The 22,528-nt window shown below is 44.2% G+C and overlaps 1 protein-coding gene across 1 annotated transcript in view; it reads right to left on the reverse strand.

Annotated features, from left to right (window-relative positions):
- Positions 1–4,313: 4,313 nt before the first annotated feature.
- Positions 4,314–22,528, reverse strand: part of LOC115308496 (cholinephosphotransferase 1) — an 87,943-nt gene continuing 69,728 nt past the window's right edge. Inside the window, exons 4-10 of the mRNA XM_040206065.3 lie at positions 22,289–22,433; positions 17,732–17,873; positions 16,163–16,247; positions 14,301–14,435; positions 12,433–12,579; positions 8,662–8,796; positions 4,314–6,924 (exon numbers count right to left, since the gene is read on the reverse strand). Coding sequence (XP_040061999.1) covers positions 6,628–6,924; positions 8,662–8,796; positions 12,433–12,579; positions 14,301–14,435; positions 16,163–16,247; positions 17,732–17,873; positions 22,289–22,433 — 1,086 coding nt within the window. The 3' untranslated portion in view covers positions 4,314–6,627. The remainder of the gene's footprint in view (positions 6,925–8,661; positions 8,797–12,432; positions 12,580–14,300; positions 14,436–16,162; positions 16,248–17,731; positions 17,874–22,288; positions 22,434–22,528) is intronic.

Consider the following 22,528-nt stretch of genomic DNA (forward strand, 5'->3'; position numbering starts at 1 on the left):
TCAGCCGACAGTTCCAAGTACATTCTGAATGTTATCGACTTCGCTACTTGGTACATCGTCCCTGCCGCAGTAGCAACCACGTTGGCATCGGAAGTCATACGCCACCTCCACGAAGTATTCCATGTGTATGGCGCCCCTGACCACGAACGTGCATTTGAGTCCAGGCAGTTCCTGCGCTTCATGGCCCATCATGGAGTCACCCTGCACTATTCAGTGGCTTACAGAGCAGCCAGCAATGGCCTCGTTGAAAGGAACAACGCAACCCTCGTCGCAGTGCTCAGAAAGCTTTGTGGTGCTCAGCCGGAAACATGGGAAAGGCAGCTTACGCAGGCTGCCTTCGCAGTGAACACTGCATACAACGCGTCGTTGCAGTTTTCGCCCTTCGAGCTTCTCTACGGCTATACGCCCAAGCTCCCCCGCCAACGACATTGCCCTGTGAGCACAACCAGCCTTGAGGATCGTCTCCTCAACCTCTGCGCGACTAGGTCGCAGGCTTCCGCCAACGCGGAGAGTGCAAGAGATGGTCGTCGCCAGCGGTACGACCGCGCACATCGCGAGCAACAGCACTTTCATTCTTTCATCCCGGACAGCTTGTTTGGTTACGCCGCCAAGAGCCTGTCACAACCACCTGCGAAAAGATGGCACCCCGTTTTAAAGGGCCCTACCAGATTCTCGAACTGAAGACGCCGACAACGTATCTTCTGCAGCGTGTCTCGTACAGCGACGACGGCGAGTCGCGTACGGCAACCGACACGAAAGTCGCCCACGCAAGCCAGATCAAGCAGTTTCATCACCCCTACGTCGACGAAACCCTGCTCGTGCCCTCAGGAGAATCTCCGCCCGACAGCCAAGACGTACTCCTCGAACGGGACAGTCAAATGGTTTCCCCCGCGCATCCTGAGGATATGCAAAACGACTCCCACCTAACAAGCCCCGACTCCATTGACCCAGTCGCGGAAGAACAAACGCCTCTAGCGCGCTCAGAGCGTGCTCGAAGGCCTCCTTCCTGGCTTCGAGACTTTTTGAGTGACTAATGCTCTCCCAAGTGGACTTGGACAGCTTTGGGAGGGGTGGGATGTGAGCGAGCCCACGTCGTATAGCACGAGCCCCCCTCGAAGGGCCCCACGGTCTCCCCACCGCAAGACCGCAACGCCAAACCACCAGCTCACCGCACTCACTAAGCTTCCCAAGCCTTTCCCTCTCGCCCGTACGCTGTCGCCACCGCCATCTCAAGTGTCTCCCCTCACTCCCCTCCGCATTCTCAGACAGCTCTTCCCCGCCTCCTTTGCTGTGTTTTCATTCCGTGCCCGCTTACTTCGCTTTGTGTGACAGACCCCTTCGCCTCTAGCCCTCTGAACATGTAATCCTCTAAGCTCTTCAATAAAGTCCCTAATTATCATTTCTACGCCCTGCCTCAGCCCTGCCATGCCTCACAGAAGCTTAAAAAAAAGAAGGTTTTCGCCGCTGGCTGAACGTGCATTTTCTTAACTCGGCTTAGAACGTCTGGCTCACGGCGTTCGCAGCACCTAGAGCCGTACAAAGGCACAGGAAAAAGAGCGTCATATAAATCTCGACTTAAACGTTTCTGCGTCACTCCAGACAGATAATCTAATGAAAAACAAACCGACAAAACTGGAACGCGGTGACGACTTCGTTCAAGAACGCACTGGGTCGGCCAAACTCAAGATTACACGACGAAACAATAAACGGAGGCACATGTTGAGACAGTCTCGTTTGTAACACTGTACGTAGAAAAGGATCTGCTTAATCTCGGAGAAACATAAAACGGGAGACAACTTGTCTATCCAGAGGTGCGACAGCGGAAGACCACCTTCAGAAACACGACAAAAAAAGTTGTCCCGGCTGAGTTTCTCCCACCTAGACTGACATATAAATACCGGAAAAATACGGTGTAGCTTCTGGAGATTCATAAGGGAAAAGGTGATGGCTTGAAGGACGTACCACATTTTTGCGATTAAAAACACATTGCGCACTGTGGCGGAAGTAAAAACTGATAATGCATTTCCGTTAAATTTACGCACTGTCTGCCTGGCTTCATCAATCACTGCTAGCCAATACGTACTGTTTTTTTTTTGTTTTCTTTTTTTTATAGTGTTGAAGAGGCACCCCAAGGCACAAGGAACGCGTCAGAAAAAAAAATGTATATTTTCACGGTCTCGCGCCTTAATTAAAAGCCACGCCAAATCCCAACACATTTCTGCCAATTAACAGAAGCCCTGGTTGCTTGACAGCAGTTTTTAATCATTAACACTGTTTCAAAAACGCTCAATTTGTCGCGGCAAAACACGGCCACATCGTCCGCATACGCTAGCAATTTTACCTCCGTGGAAAGTAATAGGAACCCATGTATAATTTCGTTTTGAATTATGCTGCGACAGAAGGGCTCTAGATATATATTGATTACTAAAGGCGAAAGCGGACATCCCTGTCTCACAAATAAGAGCACTGGGATGGGCTCACTTAGGCGTCCGTTAACGATCAGTTGCGTAGTACATCCGCTATACGCCATTTGCACGCTAGCAAGAATAACTTGTCCTACCCCAGCAACACACTGTGTTGTACACAATCGAAGGCTTTTTCTAAATCTATTTGTAGCATGGCTATTTTGTTTGGATCCATATTGCAACACTCAAGAACACTACGCGCGCAAAGAATGTTCTTAAAATAGTCCGCCCCTTGATCTCACATGTTTGGTGTGTACCAACGATCTTATGGATGACAGTTTCAAGCCTCCGCGCAAGCACTTTCATAAAAATCTTATAATCCGCATTGCTCAAGGCAATCGGTGTATAATTTTTTACATTCTTTTATCGTTTTTATCGGCTACTTTCGGAATAAGAAACGTGTGACTATTTAAAAAGAAATTTGCAATACTCTTGTCTTACATGCATCTGAGATCACTCTATGAAGCTGTCGTGCTAAAAAATGTTTTGTGAGCAGCCGCGTTTAAACCATCAGGGCCAGGCGTTTTCCCTGCTTGTAGTTCATCTACTGCGGCACCTATTTCGTTTATTTCAATTGGCTGTTCAATCCGAGCGGTCGTTTCTTCTTCTAACCTTGGCATCAATTTTAAAAAGGTGCTATCGAACTTCGTCAGGATTGAGGGCTTTGTCTCACTGACATAGCTGACTGTAAAACTCGACGAATGCATGCCCAATCACTTCGTCAATTGTACTTATCGAGCCCTGATACTGTATTTCACAGGTTATCTTTTTACTTGCGTATTGCCTTTCTCTGCTGAGCGCTCTTTTGGTAAATTGTTCATCAAGAAAATATTTCTTGGCACGACGATTTACTTACAGAGCCTCTATACTACTCAGTCTCAATTGCTGATAAACTATTTTTGGCGTCCTGATCTCATTAATCAATTTACCAGGACATTACCATTTTAACTTGAAACGTCTTTAGATCCGCCTGGAGCAGTTTCTCCTCTGCATCGCTTAAGCATTTCAAGGTATTTGCTAGTTCTAATGTGGCTAACTTTATTTCTTGCCTCATCACCTCCCATAACTCTAATGAGCTAGTAAAATAGCTACTTGTATTCTCCAGTAGTGTTTCTAATTTTTTAGTAAAGATTTCGCAGCCTTAACCGTCGAATCCCAGAAACCTCACTCAAACTACGCTCAAACGGAAGGGCCCCTCCTCTTCCTCGAGGAAGGCGCGAGGGCCGGCGCTGGCCATTCGCGACGGCGGATCCGTCCTCGCGATTGGCCAGCGCCGGCCCTCGCGCTTTCTTCGAGGAAGTGGAGGGGCCCTTCAGTTTGAGTCTTCTAAAGAAATTATGCGGATAACACGCTTTCTGCTTGAATTGTCCTTGTCGCAATATAACCTACAGTTCGTACTTTTAATAAACATTGATTCTTCCGAGATCATCCGATCTGGTTCCGCAACAACGGGCCCTGCGATGGAGACCTTTTGGGGCTATGGGGGCCCCCACTAGGAGGGCCCTTGTAAGATGTCTAAGTAGACTCACTCTTGATCCCACGAGAAGGGCCCTTGAGAGCTGCCTAAGTGAGGCCTCTGCGTGTTCCGCGGGGGCAGCCCAGGGCCCTATCTACACGGCGGCACCAAGGAACCGGGACATCTTCCCCTGCTGCGATTGGTCAGCGCCGCACCGCCAATCAGTGGGAGCAGGTGGCGATCTCCCGGACCGCCATGTAGATTAGGGCCCCAGGCGGGCTGCCCAAGTGGGCCCCATCTGGGCCCGACTTGCAAACCGGACGTGGGAGCCGCGTGGACTGCCCAAGTGGGAGCTGGGTCTCCCATTCAAAGCCCACTCCGTGCTACTTGGGTAGTGTAAAGGGGAAAAAATTGATGTTTATTATGCCACGCGAGTTCACAATTTACAGCATTTATTCTCAAAAATATACACTGTCTGCGTATTGTCACAGAATACAAAAAATTTAGCCACATTTGCGCTCCACGCAAAAGATCAAATGGCATACAATGTCCCGTGTTCATGTGCATGAAGCCGCCGCTTTCTAAAGCTGCCTCAACTTCGCTCTTTCTAGAGAGCGAAATATCCTGCAAGGCCAGCATTTAGAATTGTACCTAAAGTACCGTGTGTTCGAGAGAAAAGAAAATGTAATTATTACTAAAAAAATAAAAAGTTATCTCCAAAACGCTGTCTCCACCCAACTCTAGTGCTTGCGTTTGGAACGATCGAGATGCCAAAGTTTCAGAACTTTACGTTGTCCGATTCAAAATTTGCGAGCAAATTTCGCAATATTCAATCACAAAATAGCAGCCAATGGAGTCCGCGAATACATAAACGTAAATAACGCCTCCAACTGGAGACGGGTCCCAGTTTTCCTCCTCTTAGAAATGTCGTGCCTAAAGCATTTTTAATTATATAGACGTGCGCAACCTTTCGTTAAACTATACATGTCATTCTTCGAAGCCCGTCTTGTATGGCGTATGCTTATTGGACACTAACTGTTTTTTTAAAGTCTAAAATAGTCTTGGTTAATCAAAACATCGAGACGCAACAGTTTTATATCAGCTAAAACTTTAAACAAAAAGTGTATTTTCTTTTAAATATGATGCTCTAGGACTGCCTGTAGAATCAGGCAGAATCTTCCATAATAAGATTTTATAAAGTTCTTATGCTATATCTATATCTCATCACACACAAACTCAATAAATTAGTTTGCACAACAGCGTATTCCAATGATGTGCAATGATATCACAAGTTACTGAGGCTGTATACTATACAAACATTATACAATGCTTGAAATGACAATTCCCTCGTTACGGCGTATATTGTATATTCAGGTCTGTACCCATTCCTTATAACTAAACAACAATACTACAGATTCAACTAAATGCGCATAGTAACTCAGACAACATTATTTACATGGGTTTACCCTAAAAATATTCATTGATGACCCAGCGTTTAAAAAAACAGCATGCTGCAACGTTCATACAGACAATGGCGTATCATACCACGGAAACATAAAACACAAGTGTAAAACATTAACACCTTTATAGGAGCCGCAAAAATGTACACCAGCAACTTGCAGGTGATTGAAAAAATATTCTATCTTATGGCACATAAAGTTCCCTTGGTGACTGTTTCATTTTGAGTATATTCTGAACATAAAAAAAACTTCTTACACAATATCTTTAACGGTCTCGACTAATAAGGTGTTGAATGGTTCTATAGCTTATTTTAAAAAGTACTAATAACTATTTGGAAAATGGCCATTCCAGGCTAAGAAATGTTCAACTCTAGACAAAATTATTGCTTCAAGACCAAAACGTTCCACACAAGTGCCTCAGTGACCTCAATAAGAATAGGAAAACTCGCACTGTAGATGTTAGCAATGACCCCGCACAACTTTTAATATATGTAGCAAACATTTCTTCAACCCAAGGTTAGATACATAAGCTTCATTCGATTTGAATGGTGACATCTACATTATACTCGCCGAACATGTTCTGATGTTCATACCAAATAGTGAAATGTTTGCAGCACACGGCATAGAATCCTGTCTCACGCTTGGAATATTTAAAACAATACCAGGTTCGTTAAAGACCTCCATAGATTATACAGATATATATTTGGCATATCCCTCATTCAGAGGGACAACACATGCATAGCGCATTGCCCGTTTGTTTCTGTTGTTCCTGATATTCTGGCTTCATTTTTTGGGACATAGATGTTGATGACACAATACTAGCATAAAAGACCTGATAAGGTACGAATTCCAATACAGGACTGCATTCGGCAACACTGATTAGCAGAAATCTCTTACCCTCTGAGGCTGCTGTAATGACGTAGGAAGGTATGGCACAATTTGTGAACACGGAAATATGAGTGAAGGTTCTTAGAATATCCTGGATTGTTCACAGTCCCTTCGGTATCGATGAAAAATCTATCAGCGCTGAGACATTCCTTCTACATTTATACGTCGCCAAAACATTCCGACATCCCACTAATGTTCATACCAAATCAGCGGGATATTGAGATCCCAATGGTTTCTATTGAACGTACAGATAATGGCAAGCCGCCAATTGACGTTCAAAGGACGTCCCTAAGACGTTGACATCGGAATATCTCATTTACGTCGGCAGGAGTGTGGCCTTTTGCGGGCATGATGCGGCTTAATTAAGGCACTTCTTAACCTTCCGGCAACCGGCCAGCGCCTTAGAAAGCCCCAGTTTTTGTCCGTTTTGTTTGATCTTGAGAAGTGACTTCTTTGCACCGTTGAGAGCGTCGAGGCGTGCCTTCTTGAGCAGCTCGTCGTTGTTCAGTCCGTTGAGGTAGAGCCCGTTGTTGCCGTTCTTGCAACGGGGGTCCCCCACGGGGTACTTGACGGAAAAGATCCAGACATCCAGCGCGTCTCGGATGTCCCAGCTCGCGTAGGTGAAGAAACGCGCAAAGTCCATCACGCTGTAAACCTGCGACGATTCAGTGGGAACCAAATCTCAGTCATTCGTCTCCTGACATTACGGAACTTCGGGTTCTTTAAGTATCCGTTATGAAAAGACAAGAACACTGAAACACTTCCTAGAAAACAAGGCGGTATTTTCTGTGGTCTTACCAAACTTTGACGTTTTTTAAGACCGCCACGTTTTGTAAGACGACCACCTCACAAAACGCTGACAAATAGGTGAGTACATAAACCACCTAGGGTCACGTGACCACCCAGAAGGTTGTGTAAGTTTAGAAGGTCCGCAATTGATAATAAATGCGCATTTCCTCTTCTAGCGTCATCAGAAGTGAATCCACGGAGCGCAATTTATCGGCGTCGCCGGGGGAGCGCCTTGCAGCGTCTTAGAACGAGCGCAATAATGGCACGCAGCGAAGCCAAAACACACGCTTCTGCCGCTCTGTGGTGCACTCTAGCCGAGTCTCAGCGTGTTTGATGTCTAGGGCGGGTCGAACGTGCACTATAGACGGCATAACGCGCAGACCTCGCCTTCTAGGTGGTGGTGCATGAACGTGCTGCATATGATTAAGTCAGACTTTCATCTCTCACATGTGCCCGTCCCCGCTCCATCCACCTGCGCAAGCTGATTTGACGAGGGCGAAAAAAAAAGATACACTTTTACTCGCCACTGGATTTTTAAATTCGCAGCAGTGTTATTACAACTGCCGCTAATTTATTATTGGAGATGTCCATGAAGATGTCCATACGTTAAAGAAACTGACTCGCTCCTCACAATTCACTGCCAAATGGCCTTCAAAAATTCTATGATTAGTTACCACAAAGGCCGATTAGCTGTTTAAATATTTAAGCCGGAGTTATTTTATTTGAAAGCAAAGAATAAAAGTTTTTTTTTGGCTTTTACACTTTGTTTTTTTATTTATTTATTTATAGATTGCTTAATCACGTGACATAATTAAGATATATTTTCGAAGTTGAGAAATTTCCTTTGGGGCCAATGGAGTGTTCTATTTGACGAAAGCAAAAACAGAGCTTGTCGAAGCAATGTTTTTTCACCTTTTCCTGTTACGTCCAACTAACAATCACCTGTGACCTCAATCACATTTTCTTTATGATAGCGGGTCATAACCCTAAGCCGGGGTCACACTGCTCATACATCACACAAACGACAGTCCGCAAACACGAATCGCCGCAATATTCGTGGTTCGAATGCCGCGTGTTAAGTTTTCTCCTTGCACCCATTGCCACGCGGCATTCGAAGCACGGATCTCGCGGTGACTCGCGTTCGAATCTGCATGCAGACAGTCTTTCGCATGATGTGTAAGAAAGGTGACCCAGTTTCTAGACATGATCATTAAGTTATTAATAAAAAGCGCGTGTTTATCAACACTACGCATCTTTCATTATTCGGTTCCTGAAAAAAAAAATCGATGGGGCTAATTAAGATATTTATAGTTTTTTTTTTGTTTTTTTTAGAAAACCAAGGCACAATATTATAATTCTTTCACCGAATGAAACTTTATGCACGATAGCGTATATTAATTGTTCTCGAGCGCCTCATTTCGACATTAGTTTCCTTCTATCATCTCTGATAGAGCCTCTGCTACTGTAGACACATGTTGCTCGTCTCCAATCAACCACGGGCCCTGTAGGGACGTCCACGAGGTGTTTCAAGATTTTACGAGCATACGGTGAATAGCTAATTATATTGGTTTGACCCATGCTGAAGCATGTCACACATGCTCACCATTGAACCCATCAGCGCCGATGACTCCGGCAAGGACATGGATGTGGCACTGAGCAAGAGGTGGAGGCAGAGGAAGAGGGGAGCCACCAGGCTGCTGTCCCACAGGTCCACTTCTCCGAAGGACACCGTCGTCAGCTGCAGCCAATCAGAAAAGGCCCATCAACCGCCATGCCACGCTAACCCATAAGAGCCTCGTTTCTTACGCACGCTGAACGCCACTTTTGGTCTCAGTAACATTGTAGTAACACTTCGGGAAAAATATTTATTTATCAAACACTCTTTTATGTACAAAACGTCCATTGGTATATGCATGCCTCTGACCTATGACATATTTATCGTATCGTACTTTTCGGTACACGTTACCATGCTTTGTCTCCTGACCTCGCACACCGAGGTCACTCTTTTAAGCGGCCTTGCTCGGCCTATGTTTATTCGGAAATGCAACTTCCTGTTTTTACATTCAGTGTGCGTCATGAAGCGTATATTATCATGAAGCGTCATGCCTGATCAAGCGGTTAACGACGTAGATTCACCGTATTGTAAGCACATAGAACCTCACAAAACAAGAGTCGACTAAACAAACAAAACGTTGCATGCTATCAAAGAGCGATACAACAATATAAAATATTGTTTCCATCGCTTGCTTACACGTGCCACTAGACGTAAAAATGAAGACCCAGATGAGATAGCAGGGATCAAGCAGAAGCTGCAACAATCGGAAACGCGCCAGACCCTAGAGCAGAATAATTTCTTTCGCCTCGCGAGCAGACGCGAAGGGCACTTTACTCTCGACAGAGGACGGCACTTGCGTCGCAGGGAACTGCAGAAATCGTGATGGCACGCCGCAGTATCCGCAGTCTACGTAAATTCTTTGCGTGTGTCGTTTTTTTTTTTGTTTTTTTTTTCTTTGTTTTTTTTTCTTTGTTTTTTTTTTGTTATTTTTTTGTGTGTGGGTTTAAAAATTGGATTCACATGAACTATTTGCCTGGGCGGCATCGCAGTCCACGTGGAGTGGTCGCACTGCGGCGCCTCAGTCGGCACAATATGGCCACGCGCTAAAACGTCGAAAATACTGGTCTATATTGGGGCGTCGCACCCAAAGGGATATATGTCACATCATGCCACAACCAAAAAATAGAGAATTGTTTTAATGATAATAGCAACAAAAGCGGAAATAATACAGCCAAAAGGAGGCACACAGTGAAGGACAAACAATGGCACTGTATCGTTCTGGGCGTGTATCCTCCTTGTGTCTTTGTTTTTTTAATGCGATAACAGTCTGAAGCTACTTCAACCGGTTTTCGCGATATAGAATTTGGTCTTGAATGCGCCGTGCGCATGCGCGGCGCGCGTATGTGCCGCTCATACTCAGGCGCGAAGCGTATGCAGACGTGGTCCTCGACGTCGTCCGTGAGGTCGCCCTAGAGGTAGTCCTAGAGGTCGTCTTAGACTTTTTTTTACGTCGTTTTTAATGCCGTCCTCTAGAACGTCATCTAGAGCCGCAGTGAGCATGTATTCATATTTGCGCTCAAGCTACGAAGCAATCGTCGGTTTGATCTGAGCTAGTTGATACATGGTCATTGATGGTGTCGAAACAGCTTCAACATTAAACGATTACGAAGAAACAAGACAATACACACACACGGAACTGCTATGATAGTGGGGAAACAGCTTGAGCATTAAACGATTACATAGAAACAAGACAAGACACGCACAAACCGAACTGTTATGATGGTGGGAAAACAGTTCAGCCTTAAACGATTGCACATGGATGAAGTAGTCACACAATTTTGAAGTGGCGTGCTGCAGCCGCGCTGACGTCAATGATTGCGTTGAAACCATTCATAAAATAAAACCTTTACTAAAAATTTGCGTCTTGCATTCAAAGTGAGCTGCGTCGTGAATCTCATGACGAATGCTATCGCAATTCATAGACAACAAACAATACTAGTTTCTGCAGTCACGTTTTGCTCCGTTACTGCTATTATAATTCATCAGCTCGGCCAAGCTTCCATCTTAACAAGCTTTATTAACAAATCAGCTCTCAGGTCATATCAATAGTTATTTCATGTCAAGACATAAAAATGGAACCAAATTTGCCAATCAATCAAATCCCATGTCATGTAGCGTAACAAAATAGAAAAGATTATCAATCAATCTTTCAACCGTCATGCAAAGTGCGTCTGCGATATCAATATTTTGTCGTAACTTCACTTCAGTTATACAATAGAAGGCTTCTTTAAAACGTTATGTCTTTCTCTTGCTGTAGCACAACTTCCCTTATTACTAAGTTTCGCTGGCGTTTGTAGCACTCACGTTTCTGTGGCTACGGTCTCATTTCCTCAAACATATAAAGAAACGTTTCTGCATAAAAATAGGATTGAAAAACCTATAAAATGTTATTAGGGCCAACGCTGGTTTGGGCGCTTTGTGAAACATACGAGCGTAAAGTGAGTTTTCCCTCTTTTTACTTCTTTCTGTAGCAGCTTAACGTCAATGCAGCGTTCGGAACATAAGTCAGCTTTTGTTTAACTCTGATGCGATTCGACGTTGAATATTCCACTCGAGAGAGCATATAAATGCAAAGTCGCGGTGTTTCTCTGCACGCTGCACACGGACCCTGAATTTTTATAAACTTGAACCAGCAAAGCTTCCATTGAGTTTGCACTCTGCATGAGTGTTGCGCAGTCTTGTGCCTTGGGTTCTTGTATGCGGTTTCGCGCTTTGCTAATTACACTACATAGTTCAGACTGACTGTTTTGGGTGTGTACATATCTAGCATGACCCAGCCATTCATGTAAATGGCCAGTAGAGTATATTTCAAAACTGAATGCAAGGATTACAGCCGAACGCTTTATTTTAACAAATGTAAATGAAACTCTTATAAAGTTTGCTTTCTTAACGGATATTTTCTAGACAGGTTCTTGTTTAAGAAGGTGAACCAAAGTTGACAACTCATTCGCTATAGTTTGAATGCATGGGCTTGCCATTTTAATAAATAATTCCGCTTCAATGAATATTTCTGCGTAACGAATGATATACCCTACTCCATGAGGTGTAAAGAAGTTGGACATTGAGAATTTGCAACGCACGAAGTATATGCCCGTTTCCAAAGTTAGTTTTATACCGCCTAAGAGCCTTCGTGACGTTCGTCCCTCCGCCCTCTGTATGCTCCGCAGCCCACGTGTCCGCACAGCAGAAGACATCAGCAGTATGACGTAAGCGAAGAGCGGAGGTATCGTCGATAAAGGCACTCTTTGAAGTATTTTATAAGAAAAACAAGAACAAGGAAGAGGCAACTGACAGAATGAAAACGTCCTTAGCTTGCCACGCAGCCACGGACGACCGAGGGTGCCATCAAGGACACTGCAAATCAGTAATCCTTTGATGCCAATACCCTCGTTCCTTCAAGACTGATTTTTAGTTATGTTCTAGTTTCCAAGCCAGCGTATTTTTTTTTTTTTTTTAGATTTTACAGGCGAATTTAAACTTTTGGACACCATTCATGCACCCACAAAAGAACACGGAAAACGCATGACTTGAAAAGAGAATTTTTCTCGCAATGTAAGTTAACATATAAGCCACTTATTCAGCATTATTAGGATAAAGAATACAAAATGCAAATGCAACATTATAATATTACGGTCGTTGTTGTTTTTTTGCCCACTTCATGTAACTTTCACATAAATTTCATTCACAGGGTGTCCCGTACATACAACCAAAATGTCGTGTTTCAATCCTTCATAGAAATCCAAACGAGAGTCCACTCACCACAAGGCGGATAGTGAGCTTGGCAAAGGCGAAACCAAACGTGACTAGGAACATAACTGGGTGGCTTTCCATGAGACCACCTCCAAAGCAAAGCCACAGGCAACCCGTCAGTCCTGCCAGAGGGACTAGGGGATGTAAGAGGCGCTCCTGAGGGAATGCATGCAGAGAGATCGGTCAGAGACATTGGGGAGGGAACAATGCAACATTAAGTCTAAGCATACTCTCGGAATCATACAGGGTGTATGATTTTGATACGAATATAATAAGAAAAAAAGGTGAGAGTTAGAGGAGTGTCGTGTTCAACTTGCATTTATCAAGTTCGTCGGACATTAGATGATGAAATAATCGTCATGCGGAGTGGGCTAACCCTCTGAGAATCCGTTAAGACGCGTTCTAATTTTTGGTTTTAGGGGTTATCTTGCAAGTGTAGCAATGACGGCAGTTACTATAATAGAACATACCATTTAAAACTTTTCGTGAAAGTATAGTACTTTTTTAGATGATGTTTGGTACTCTCGACATCTTTTTGCCAGATTCTAAAATATGCGAGCAAAAAGAGCGCCTCAAGCACAGCTCACAATGACGCTTGGAACAGTGACGTAGTCTTTTCAATCGTGTCGTCACTATATTTACAGCGTGTATTTTGTGGGTACGCCAACGACACAAGTGGCGACGTGACTGAACTGACTAGGTCACTGTCCTAAGCGTCATTGTTAACAGGGATTGCGGCGCTCTTTTTCGTCAATCCTAAAACTCTTGGATTATCTCAAAAACTATTACATTTTCGCAAATTGTTTTAATTGGTTTTGCCTCTAATACAAATTGTCGTCAATACTTCAATTCCAGCATGACCCCTAGAACCAATAATTAAAGAGCAAAGTAACAGAAATTAATTTATTAGCCCATTTGCCATTACGATTATACCCTCATCTAATGTACGTCAAACCTGATAAACCCATATTTAAGACGGCACTCGTCTAAGTTTCATGCCCTTATTTCTTCTTAGATCTGTTCGGATTAAAATCAAACACATCGTATTATCAAGCAGAACTTTCGTTGGGAGGTAATAATGCGATATTAAGCTTCCAAACACATGTGCTTATAATTAATGTTTCTACAATACAATGTCATCCTAGTACTAAACACTCGCAAAACGTTTAAATATGTTGCCATACTCCAAAAACGCACACCTCAAGAAATAGAGCATGCACAGATAAGAATGCACAAAAAAGTATTGTACCAATTTTAGAATCTCCAGGATTACAAAAAATATAAATATATTTGGACTAACCTGCTGCTTGCTGCATTATGAGAGACATTTTTGGGGCTTCCTAAAGTCTCGTGCTTTTTGACGCCAGAAATCGTACCTTAATTTTGTACACTAGTCACACATTTGAGCACCCAAATATATAATTTGGTTGTCTGACTGTCGTGACTAATGCCACATCTAATGTCGATAAAGACAATCGGAAATATGCGAGAGTGGTGCAAAACGATCACCGTACAGCGAATGTGATGTGACGGAAATGAAGAACAAGAACGAGGATACAGAAAAAATCTGTCTACAAATAAAAAAATAAAGACGAGCGAAAAAACAAAAAGAGGAGACAGCCGGATGGTAAGACGATTGTGACGGCTCCTGGGTTAAGAAAGCACCACATGGAGTAGTAATGAAGGATTGCGAACATTATCCTCTTCCTCCATAAAACGTCATCGCAGTCGCAACTAATGTCAGATGTCACGTCAAACCTGACAGTGTCGCGGATTGCATTTGTCACGATACAGAACGGATGGTATTACGAGACAAGCAATTTTCACGGATAGCGATCGCACGAGGCAGTAAAGACAACTACAATCATTCCACTTGCCTTTCTGCGCGGCAGTTTGACGTAGTGGTCGATGGGAGTTTTGCCACCAAACACTATCCGGGCGTTGCCAAAAATAGCAAGAGCCATGGAGCAGACGGTTGCAGCCATCATAATTTCACGCAGCTCAAATTTCACCTGGAAATTTGAACAAGCATATACTTTATCTGTTCTTTTTTTGCAGAGTACTACGCATGTTTAAAATGTCAACATCTGAAAGATCTAACTAAAATTATACACGAAAAGAAGAAAGAGAGATATGACGAAATATAAAGAATACATGCCGGACTTAGAGGTGTACCTACTATTAACATGATATTCAATGTAGACAAATAAAATAAATATTGTGTAGGACACTTTTCCTAAGTCATATCACACAGGCTCGCTCTAATGGGCTACCTTCACCTAAACAGTCATGAACAAACATTGCGATCAGTGGGATGTCGGGCTCTTATTTTGGCCCTTGCAAATACAGAGTTCTGCTTTTAGCTTTATATTTTTAATGTATTTGTTCTCTTGCGCGCTACGTTCTAATGCGACATCTCAACCCTTCCTTATTGTTGTTGTACATTTTGTTTGTTAACGCACTCTGTTTAAATAGGTTCTTAACTCAACAAATGTTCTAAATGTTTTTTAGCAGCCATCTGGAGGCTGTTGCTGTAATATTTTTTATGGTTTTAGCCCAGGCACTATCCACAAAGGACCCTTAAAGGACAACTACGGGCAATATTGCTGAATTTGGGATTACAAATGTTTTCAGCTCAGTCAATGTACCTAAATTGCAATGGTGTTTTTTTTTTCTGCTTTGATGCAACAAATACGGCGTTCCGGAAATCGGATACATCGACCCTAAAATTTTAGTGAAAGTAACCCTGTAGTTACTGCCTTCATCGTCACACAGAAAACCCCGACAAAAGGACGACGAAAGTGGCCCCAGTAAGAACTAGCAATCTCCAGGAAGCCTGAGTGGATGTCGACGTTTCACTAAGGAACTTCTAGCTACAAAACATTTTGATGTGGAACTTATCACCACGGAAGGGCGGTAGGGAGCTAGGGAACTCAGGTGCAAAGAACCAAAGTATTTTAACCAAATCTAAGCCTTAAGCTTCTTTGAGGCTTAGGACATAGATATTACTGCTCAATGCTTGGTTTCGGGCGTCTACAGCAAAACCGAAACTATCTATTAGAGGGAAGACAACGCTGACTATCAGCTGTATGGCCGTGACGGGACTTTCGCCTTGGTGCTGCGGTGCGCTGTACAACGTGCAGAATCAATAGCGAGTTTTAGTAGACCGTGTTTCCCCTTCCGCTAAGGCGCTCCGCCACCCGGAACTCTACAGCCAAGGCCACCGGCGCGCAGGCGCAGTGGCGGTTTCTTCGTAGCGGGGGGTTAGCGGAGGGGGAAACACGGTCTACTAAAACTCCCTAATCGTAGCTCCAACGCGACGCAACGTCACGGGGGAGCTGCGGTATTCGTCGCCCAGTGTTTCTTGACGAACAACTAAGCCGCTTGACCTTCGCTAAAGATCAGCTGGTCAGATCTTTAAAATCGATTTTAGTGGAGTACGGGGGTTCACTTTGACGTAATATTTTGGCTGTGATCATATCTTGTGCCACTAAAGCGATACCGGTCATTTACTTTGGTTTCATTTTCCATCGCAGTTTCCCATTGAAGGTTAAAATATTTGTTGTCTAGTTCATTAACTGTGTAGTTTATTGATTATATACCCTTACAATAATCACTTGCGCAATTGATTGATTGATACATGAACTACTAATATTTGCAATTTGAACTATTCGGCAACCACAGTGACTATTTTGCTAATTATTTCTTTAATAATGGCATTCATCACAGTGTATTTTACCGTGGTCTTCCAGAGGTCCTGTCCATAGATTGCTGTGACTAGATGTGCAACAACCATGGCAATCTGGCACTCGGACACATCGACCCTGAAATTGAAGTGAAAGCAACCTTGTATATACTGCCTTCATGGTCACAGAAAAAAGCCTGCACAAAGTTCGAAGAAAGTGGCCACTTATTTTCATTAATTTCATAGACCTGTAGTAAGAAAATGTTTGCGCAGATGCGTATCATGCGGAGAAAACCATCCTCCCCTCCTGCTTGGGCCGGATTACTGGCCTGCAGTATCTTGTAAATAAAAAAAAAATTCTTTAGTCAAGGTTAGCATTTCTTTCGTTACCTTATGCTTGTATAAAAACGTGCCACATGCAGCACTTTTCAAACCTAAATTGACTGGATCGTTGAATATCTACGGGAATGTTCATAGGAATCGAGCATTTGTTTAACACTTGACACAGCAATATTGGCCACAGAAGTGGGCTTTAACAAGGCTATATACCTACATACTGTTAACGGCGAAGCCCGCGTTTTCGCCCACCAGGTACGGGCACTGCGCGTGCGCGGAAACCCGATTGGCTTGAGATGAGGCGTCTGCGCATGTGCAGTGCTGCCAGCATCGCCACCATATCGGCGTGACATCAGAGAGTTCATTTGGCTTATCATATCTCTAGATGAAGACCCCATACTTGGGGACTTCGGCTAGTTACATTCCGGAAAGTCTAGGTTAGCAGATATGCAACCATGGCTGGGCACAGATACCCCAAACCTAATCAGGAAACAAATACTGAGACACATGTACTGGAAGGCTAAAATACAAATACTGAGGTACATTTGTCCTAGTTGCAAACAAGAACATAAAAAAAAATTAAGATAATTTTTAATCCTTTTTTTTTAATGGAGGTTATGTTCCGAAAATTCATTTTATGTTGCACTTAAGCGTCGACAACTTATGCGTCACAAAAGAAAAATAGGAGGCGAGGTACTAACACGATTGAATTTTCAAGCAATGCATAAACACCTTCTTGTATTTACAAAAGACTCTGGGTCTTAAAGAAGCACAATTTTTTAGCAACAGAACGACGGTCTTATCCGCATTTGCCGAAAGCAGAATACAAAGGTTACTTTTAAACACCCTTCCCTGCCAGTGTTCAGTAGCAAACGCGAAAGGAGAATCAGTTAACAAGGGCTAAATACGACTTTGAAGCTAGCTCAGAACTTCGCAAGTGGATATATCTTTGTGGCTTAAGAGCCGGGACCCCTTGCACATAAGTTGGAATTTTTAGCTCGTAAATGTGGAAGACCATTTTTAACACCTAAGTCTGGCAGACTATCGCCATACAATCGATACAATCTAATTGCATTTCACTATTGACATACAACCTCTTTGGATATACGTAGAAAGAAATACACATCCTCGAAAGTACCATTTAAGACAATTTCTCTCTTAAAATCGTATCGTTATACTGTCGAGGTATAAATGCAGCTTAGACCGAAAGTACCTTGATCAGCCATAACTTTCTAGCAAGCCCCGGTGTAGAGTCTCCAAGGTTGGCGAAGACAAGTAAAAACTCACATGCCGAAGACCATGACGTCGGTCACATATTTCTGCCAATGGCTGGAGTAGAATGCAACCATAGAGAGGAAGAAGAGGGTCACCAGGCAGAGAGGAGAGTCGCCGAGCCGCGTGGCAATGGCCATCGACATTGTCACGAAGACTGCGGTCGAGAAGAGAGACACCAAAACACCTCTTTGTGACATATATTGTAGGCTTTTCCAAAAAAAGAAAGTAACGAATTGCGTTACTTGTTACTTGCAGATAAGAGGAACGCGCAACCGACATATGTATGTGACCTAAAAAAAGAAGAGAAACCCGCTACCGCTACAGTTTCCGATAACAGTTTCGCACGTTACTTTTGCGTTACTTAATATTTATGAATTACTGTTTTGACGTTGCTCGTATAGGTAAGCGCCATATTTGAAAAAACATGATATTGATGTAGAAACCTAACATAAATACCTTATCTTTTCTGCGGTTCCACCCGTATACTGGCGAGAAAAAACGTGAAGCAAAACACGAAGATCGCAATAATTCATACGTGTCGCCTAAAGAGACAAACCAAATTGATTTTTTTTTTTTTTAAGTTTTCGGAAGCAGATGGTACTAGTACGTTGTCCCGTTACCGAAAAAAGTAGCGCGTTACCGATAATGTCTTTACTTCTAACGCGTTACCGAAAACACTGCATACCAGGACTGCCGACTCGAAGGAAATTTCCCAGATTAAGGTAAATTTCCGGTCTATGTGGGAAAAAGAGAAATTTCGCTAGTCTGAGGGAAATTTGGGGCACCGTATATATCTGGAATTTTATAGGTCAATTATGATTTTTGTTCGATATAACATCTATGTTCAGCGACTGTGGCTACGTTTGGGATACCTCTCCAGCCGTTTGGCGGTTTGTGGTGCGACCATCTGGCAACACTGAATAGTACCAGGCTAGGTGGCGCAAAATACCGCCCATTATAAGGGGTGCAGTTGTTAGGTTCCATACATCCATCCAACTTTTTTCGGCAAAATCGGTTTTCATGGCCTTCCCCTCTCCAGATTTGCTATGACCGCGGTTTCGGACCGATAAATTAATTTATTGCGAAACGTACGCGAGGCGTAAAGGCTATGCGTAGAGCAAGTCGTCCGCTTTTTGCGCGGGGATGGCGGTGACGACAGAACGACGCCGAGCCCTGCTATGCTTTCGTTGAAAGGAAAGTGGGTAGACCTCAATACAAAATGCCTTGAGGTTTACCCACTATTTTTTTTTTTTCGATCAGCCAATTATAGCTCATGACATCATCGCAACCTATGCGCAAGAAGCAGACGATCTTACGCTCCGCACATATTTGTCATAGTAAAAATGGAAGTGGTGCAGAAAACACTGAGTATTTAGCATTATATAATTATGTAGCCAAGCGAGGGACATTTCGGCAGAAATAGAGAAATTTCAGGCTTCCGCTTGGGAAATGTTGACCTTCCGTGTTGGCAGCCCCGCTGCATTTATACTATTCAGAATTAACACCTCGTCATTAAAAAGGCCGCAATGCTACATTTTCTACGTCACTAATTGGAGGCCAGAGAAGGGTTGGTGGCGACTGCTTCCGGCTAGGGCTCGTGTTTTTATTCACTCTACTTAATGGTAACGCCGCTCTCGTGCTCAGTCTGTTCCCTGCACTGGCTTGTGGTAAGTCGTGCTGAGCATCCCGCACCCAATTGTCACCCAGAATGCGTTGCTCTCTTTACCCTTCTTACCAAAACTATTAATCACGCAGCCATATCATGAATAAACAAAATATGTGTATGCATACATTAAAATACCTACATAGGTCCAAAGCGATGTTTGATGCAATCTTCACTGAATGCGTCTATTGTGACCATTCCCACAAAAAAAACCTTTCAATATTACCCGAATGGGCAACATTGGCGGTCGCCATTGCTTGGGCGTGAAGCGTGTCATTAGATCAGAGTACTCGCCGAACGCTGACGCGGCTCTCGTGTGCCAAACTTGCTCAGAGCACGTGACCAAGCAATGGGAGACCACGGCCTTCGATATGCGCAAAGCTCTCCTCTGGCCCTTCCAAGCACTCGTCTTCTCAGCGGAGGGAGGGTAAACCCCTGCTTTTACAGAGCTCCGCAAGACGGTGCTGATACAGAGCCGTTCACGATGCTGATACCACCGTCATGGAAGACGATGACAGAAAGCTATAGGGTGCATTCACTGGCCGCCATATTTGGGTTGCGCTGTTTACTGGGCATACTCAGAAAGAGCTCATATTTATAGACTTTTAAGACCGATAATCACGATGGTGTGAACTGTACGTTGCCAAAGAACTGTGAAAGCTCGCCGTCAGCACGAGATCATCTGCCGCGGACTCAGCTATGGTCACCAGTGAATATTCACATAGCTGGCCGCAATGTTTGAGTGCGCTGCTCGTAGTGCATGCTCATAACAAGCTCACATTAATAGGCTGCTAAGACCAGCAATCTTGATGGTGCGGAATGCAGGTTGCGAAAGAACTGGGGAAGCTCGCCGTCAGCAAGAGCTCTGCTGTCGCGTACACAGCTATGGCCGCCAGTGAATGGAGAGTATTCACTGACGGCCATAGCTGTGCGCGCGACTTGTGAGCGCGTGCTGATGGCGAACTTCCATACTTATTTTGCAACGTGCAATTCACTGCCTTAACACTGGCGGATTTAACAGCCTTTTGATGTGAGATTGTTCCGAGCACGCGCTCTAAACATCACACTTAACTATGGCGTCCAGGGAATAGCCCTTATACTCTTTCTACCGTGTGATCGCGGCGCTACGTCACAAGCCCTGGAAATAATTGCCCTGGGGGTGTCATCCCTCTACTTGACCGAAGTGAGCGACCGCACAACCACAGTGACCAGAATGCATGGCCTCATCGTTAACCTCCATCGGGCAACCCGCAAGTTTATCTCCTTTTACGGAATGACTCGCCTCAGTTCCCTCCCCGAACTTCCGAAACTGAGGAAAGAGTGTTAGCGACGAACGCATCTTCCTAATCTTGTATAATATATTGTCGCATAATGACAATCATCTCTACGCGGCACTGCCGGCTTACGGGATGTTTGCCTCACCGCGGAGCCGAGGCTCTCCGGACTCAACAAAAATTATTATTATTAACAATTCTTTTAATATCTCAAACGTTAAATGTGCGCACGAGGTATAGAGTTCGTATCATCGTTAACACTGCGAAGACTGAAGAGCGCGAGCGCGTATATATGAGAGAATCAAATGCCGCTCAGACGGTACGCTTGCTCTGGCAGCGTTTTTGTTTCACCCAGCTATATGCTAAGACGTAGTTTCTAGCAATAGTAAACAGTAAGACAGAATGCGGGAAAACATTTTATTGTGGCGAAAGGATCGAAGGTGTGAAAACCCTGCCGATAACAAAGTGATGGCGAGATGGCATCGCAGAAACACTTGAAAGAAATGTGTAAAAAAACAAAATAAAAACGATGGGTAAAATTGAACAAAGATATCATTAAAAATACACATTTAATTGGACGTTCCTAGCAAATGGCGAGGCCATTTACTTAGGCAAGTGATCTGCCAAGCGATCTGCAAGGAAATAATAAGCATGACGGTTCGCCTGCTCAGTCTGACAAAGAAATGTGTATCTTTTAAGACAGAAAGATTATTGAGACTCATTATTGAATCGCCACTATTTCTTGCCTAAAATGATTGGACTAGCCGCTTATCCCAAAACAATCAGGCCTGCATTTATTTTTATTTTCTCGGTTTTCACAGAGAATACACTCGACTTTCAAGCTACCGTTTCTTGGAAAACAATGTGTGCAGTGGTGAGAAGCAACAACTATGATTCGGGCAAACGAGCGTCATTTTATTCGGGAAACTAGCCATGCAAGGTCGGTGATGATCATTTACGGGATTTTCCGGGCCCGTACGTACCTAGCGCCGCCGCGTGGCTGAAACGGCCCCTAGTGATGTTTTTTCTCTATCCCAGCCCCTCCCGACGAATGAAATGGTCTGAGCTTTGCACGCCAAGAACCTCGGAGACCATGGGCAGACGAAGATAATCATAGCAGGTGCTACTAAGATGGCGCGAACTTCTCAAAGGGGCTTGTCGTGCCAGTAACATGTAGCATAGCTGGAGCGAATGGAGCCTCTCCAATTCTAGATCAACACCTTTTAGATGATAATGTAGTGATTGCGCAGGCGAGCTGGTGGCTGTTAACCATTTTGTTCTTAGCCCGAGACTTTCAATCTTTCCTCTTTTCCTGCCTCAGTCTCGGGCTAAGAACAAAATGGTTAACCTTTTAGATGTTGGCCAGATCCACACCACCTAGAATAACCAAAGCCTGCACATTACAATGTTGACGTCATCACAGAGACAGACTGAACACGAGTGCTCCGTCAGCGGTTGGCTGGTCACTCGTGTCCAATCAGTGTGTAGAAGGACGCTGGACATCGGGCTCGGGGTCCGATGGCTGCGTTGACGCCGTCCGACTGGGATGACGTCCCATGTAGGCAGAAAAGGATGTTCGCAGGCCTTGACTGTTCTAAGTGCTGTTGGCTGGATTCGACCGTCTATACTCACACGTGGAGAGGGCATCGCAGCCGTGGTCATAGACCTCCTCGAGGGCCGTGTTCTGCACCCTTAGAGACTGCTTGCCATCCAGTGCATCCAGCAGTTGGTACAGAAACAAAGACAGCGCACACAGCGCGAATGTCCACCAGGGAGCCTGTTAAGGAGTGTCGAAATAGTAGGTAGAGGTTAGTTGCTCATATTGAAAACACTGTCTAGATAGTGAAAACTGCCGCCTGACTTCAAGAGTTC

The sequence above is a fragment of the Ixodes scapularis genome, unplaced genomic scaffold, assembly GCF_016920785.2.
Source record: "Ixodes scapularis isolate PalLabHiFi unplaced genomic scaffold, ASM1692078v2 PGA_scaffold7__128_contigs__length_106722199, whole genome shotgun sequence".
Lineage (NCBI taxonomy): Eukaryota > Metazoa > Arthropoda > Arachnida > Ixodida > Ixodidae > Ixodes > Ixodes scapularis.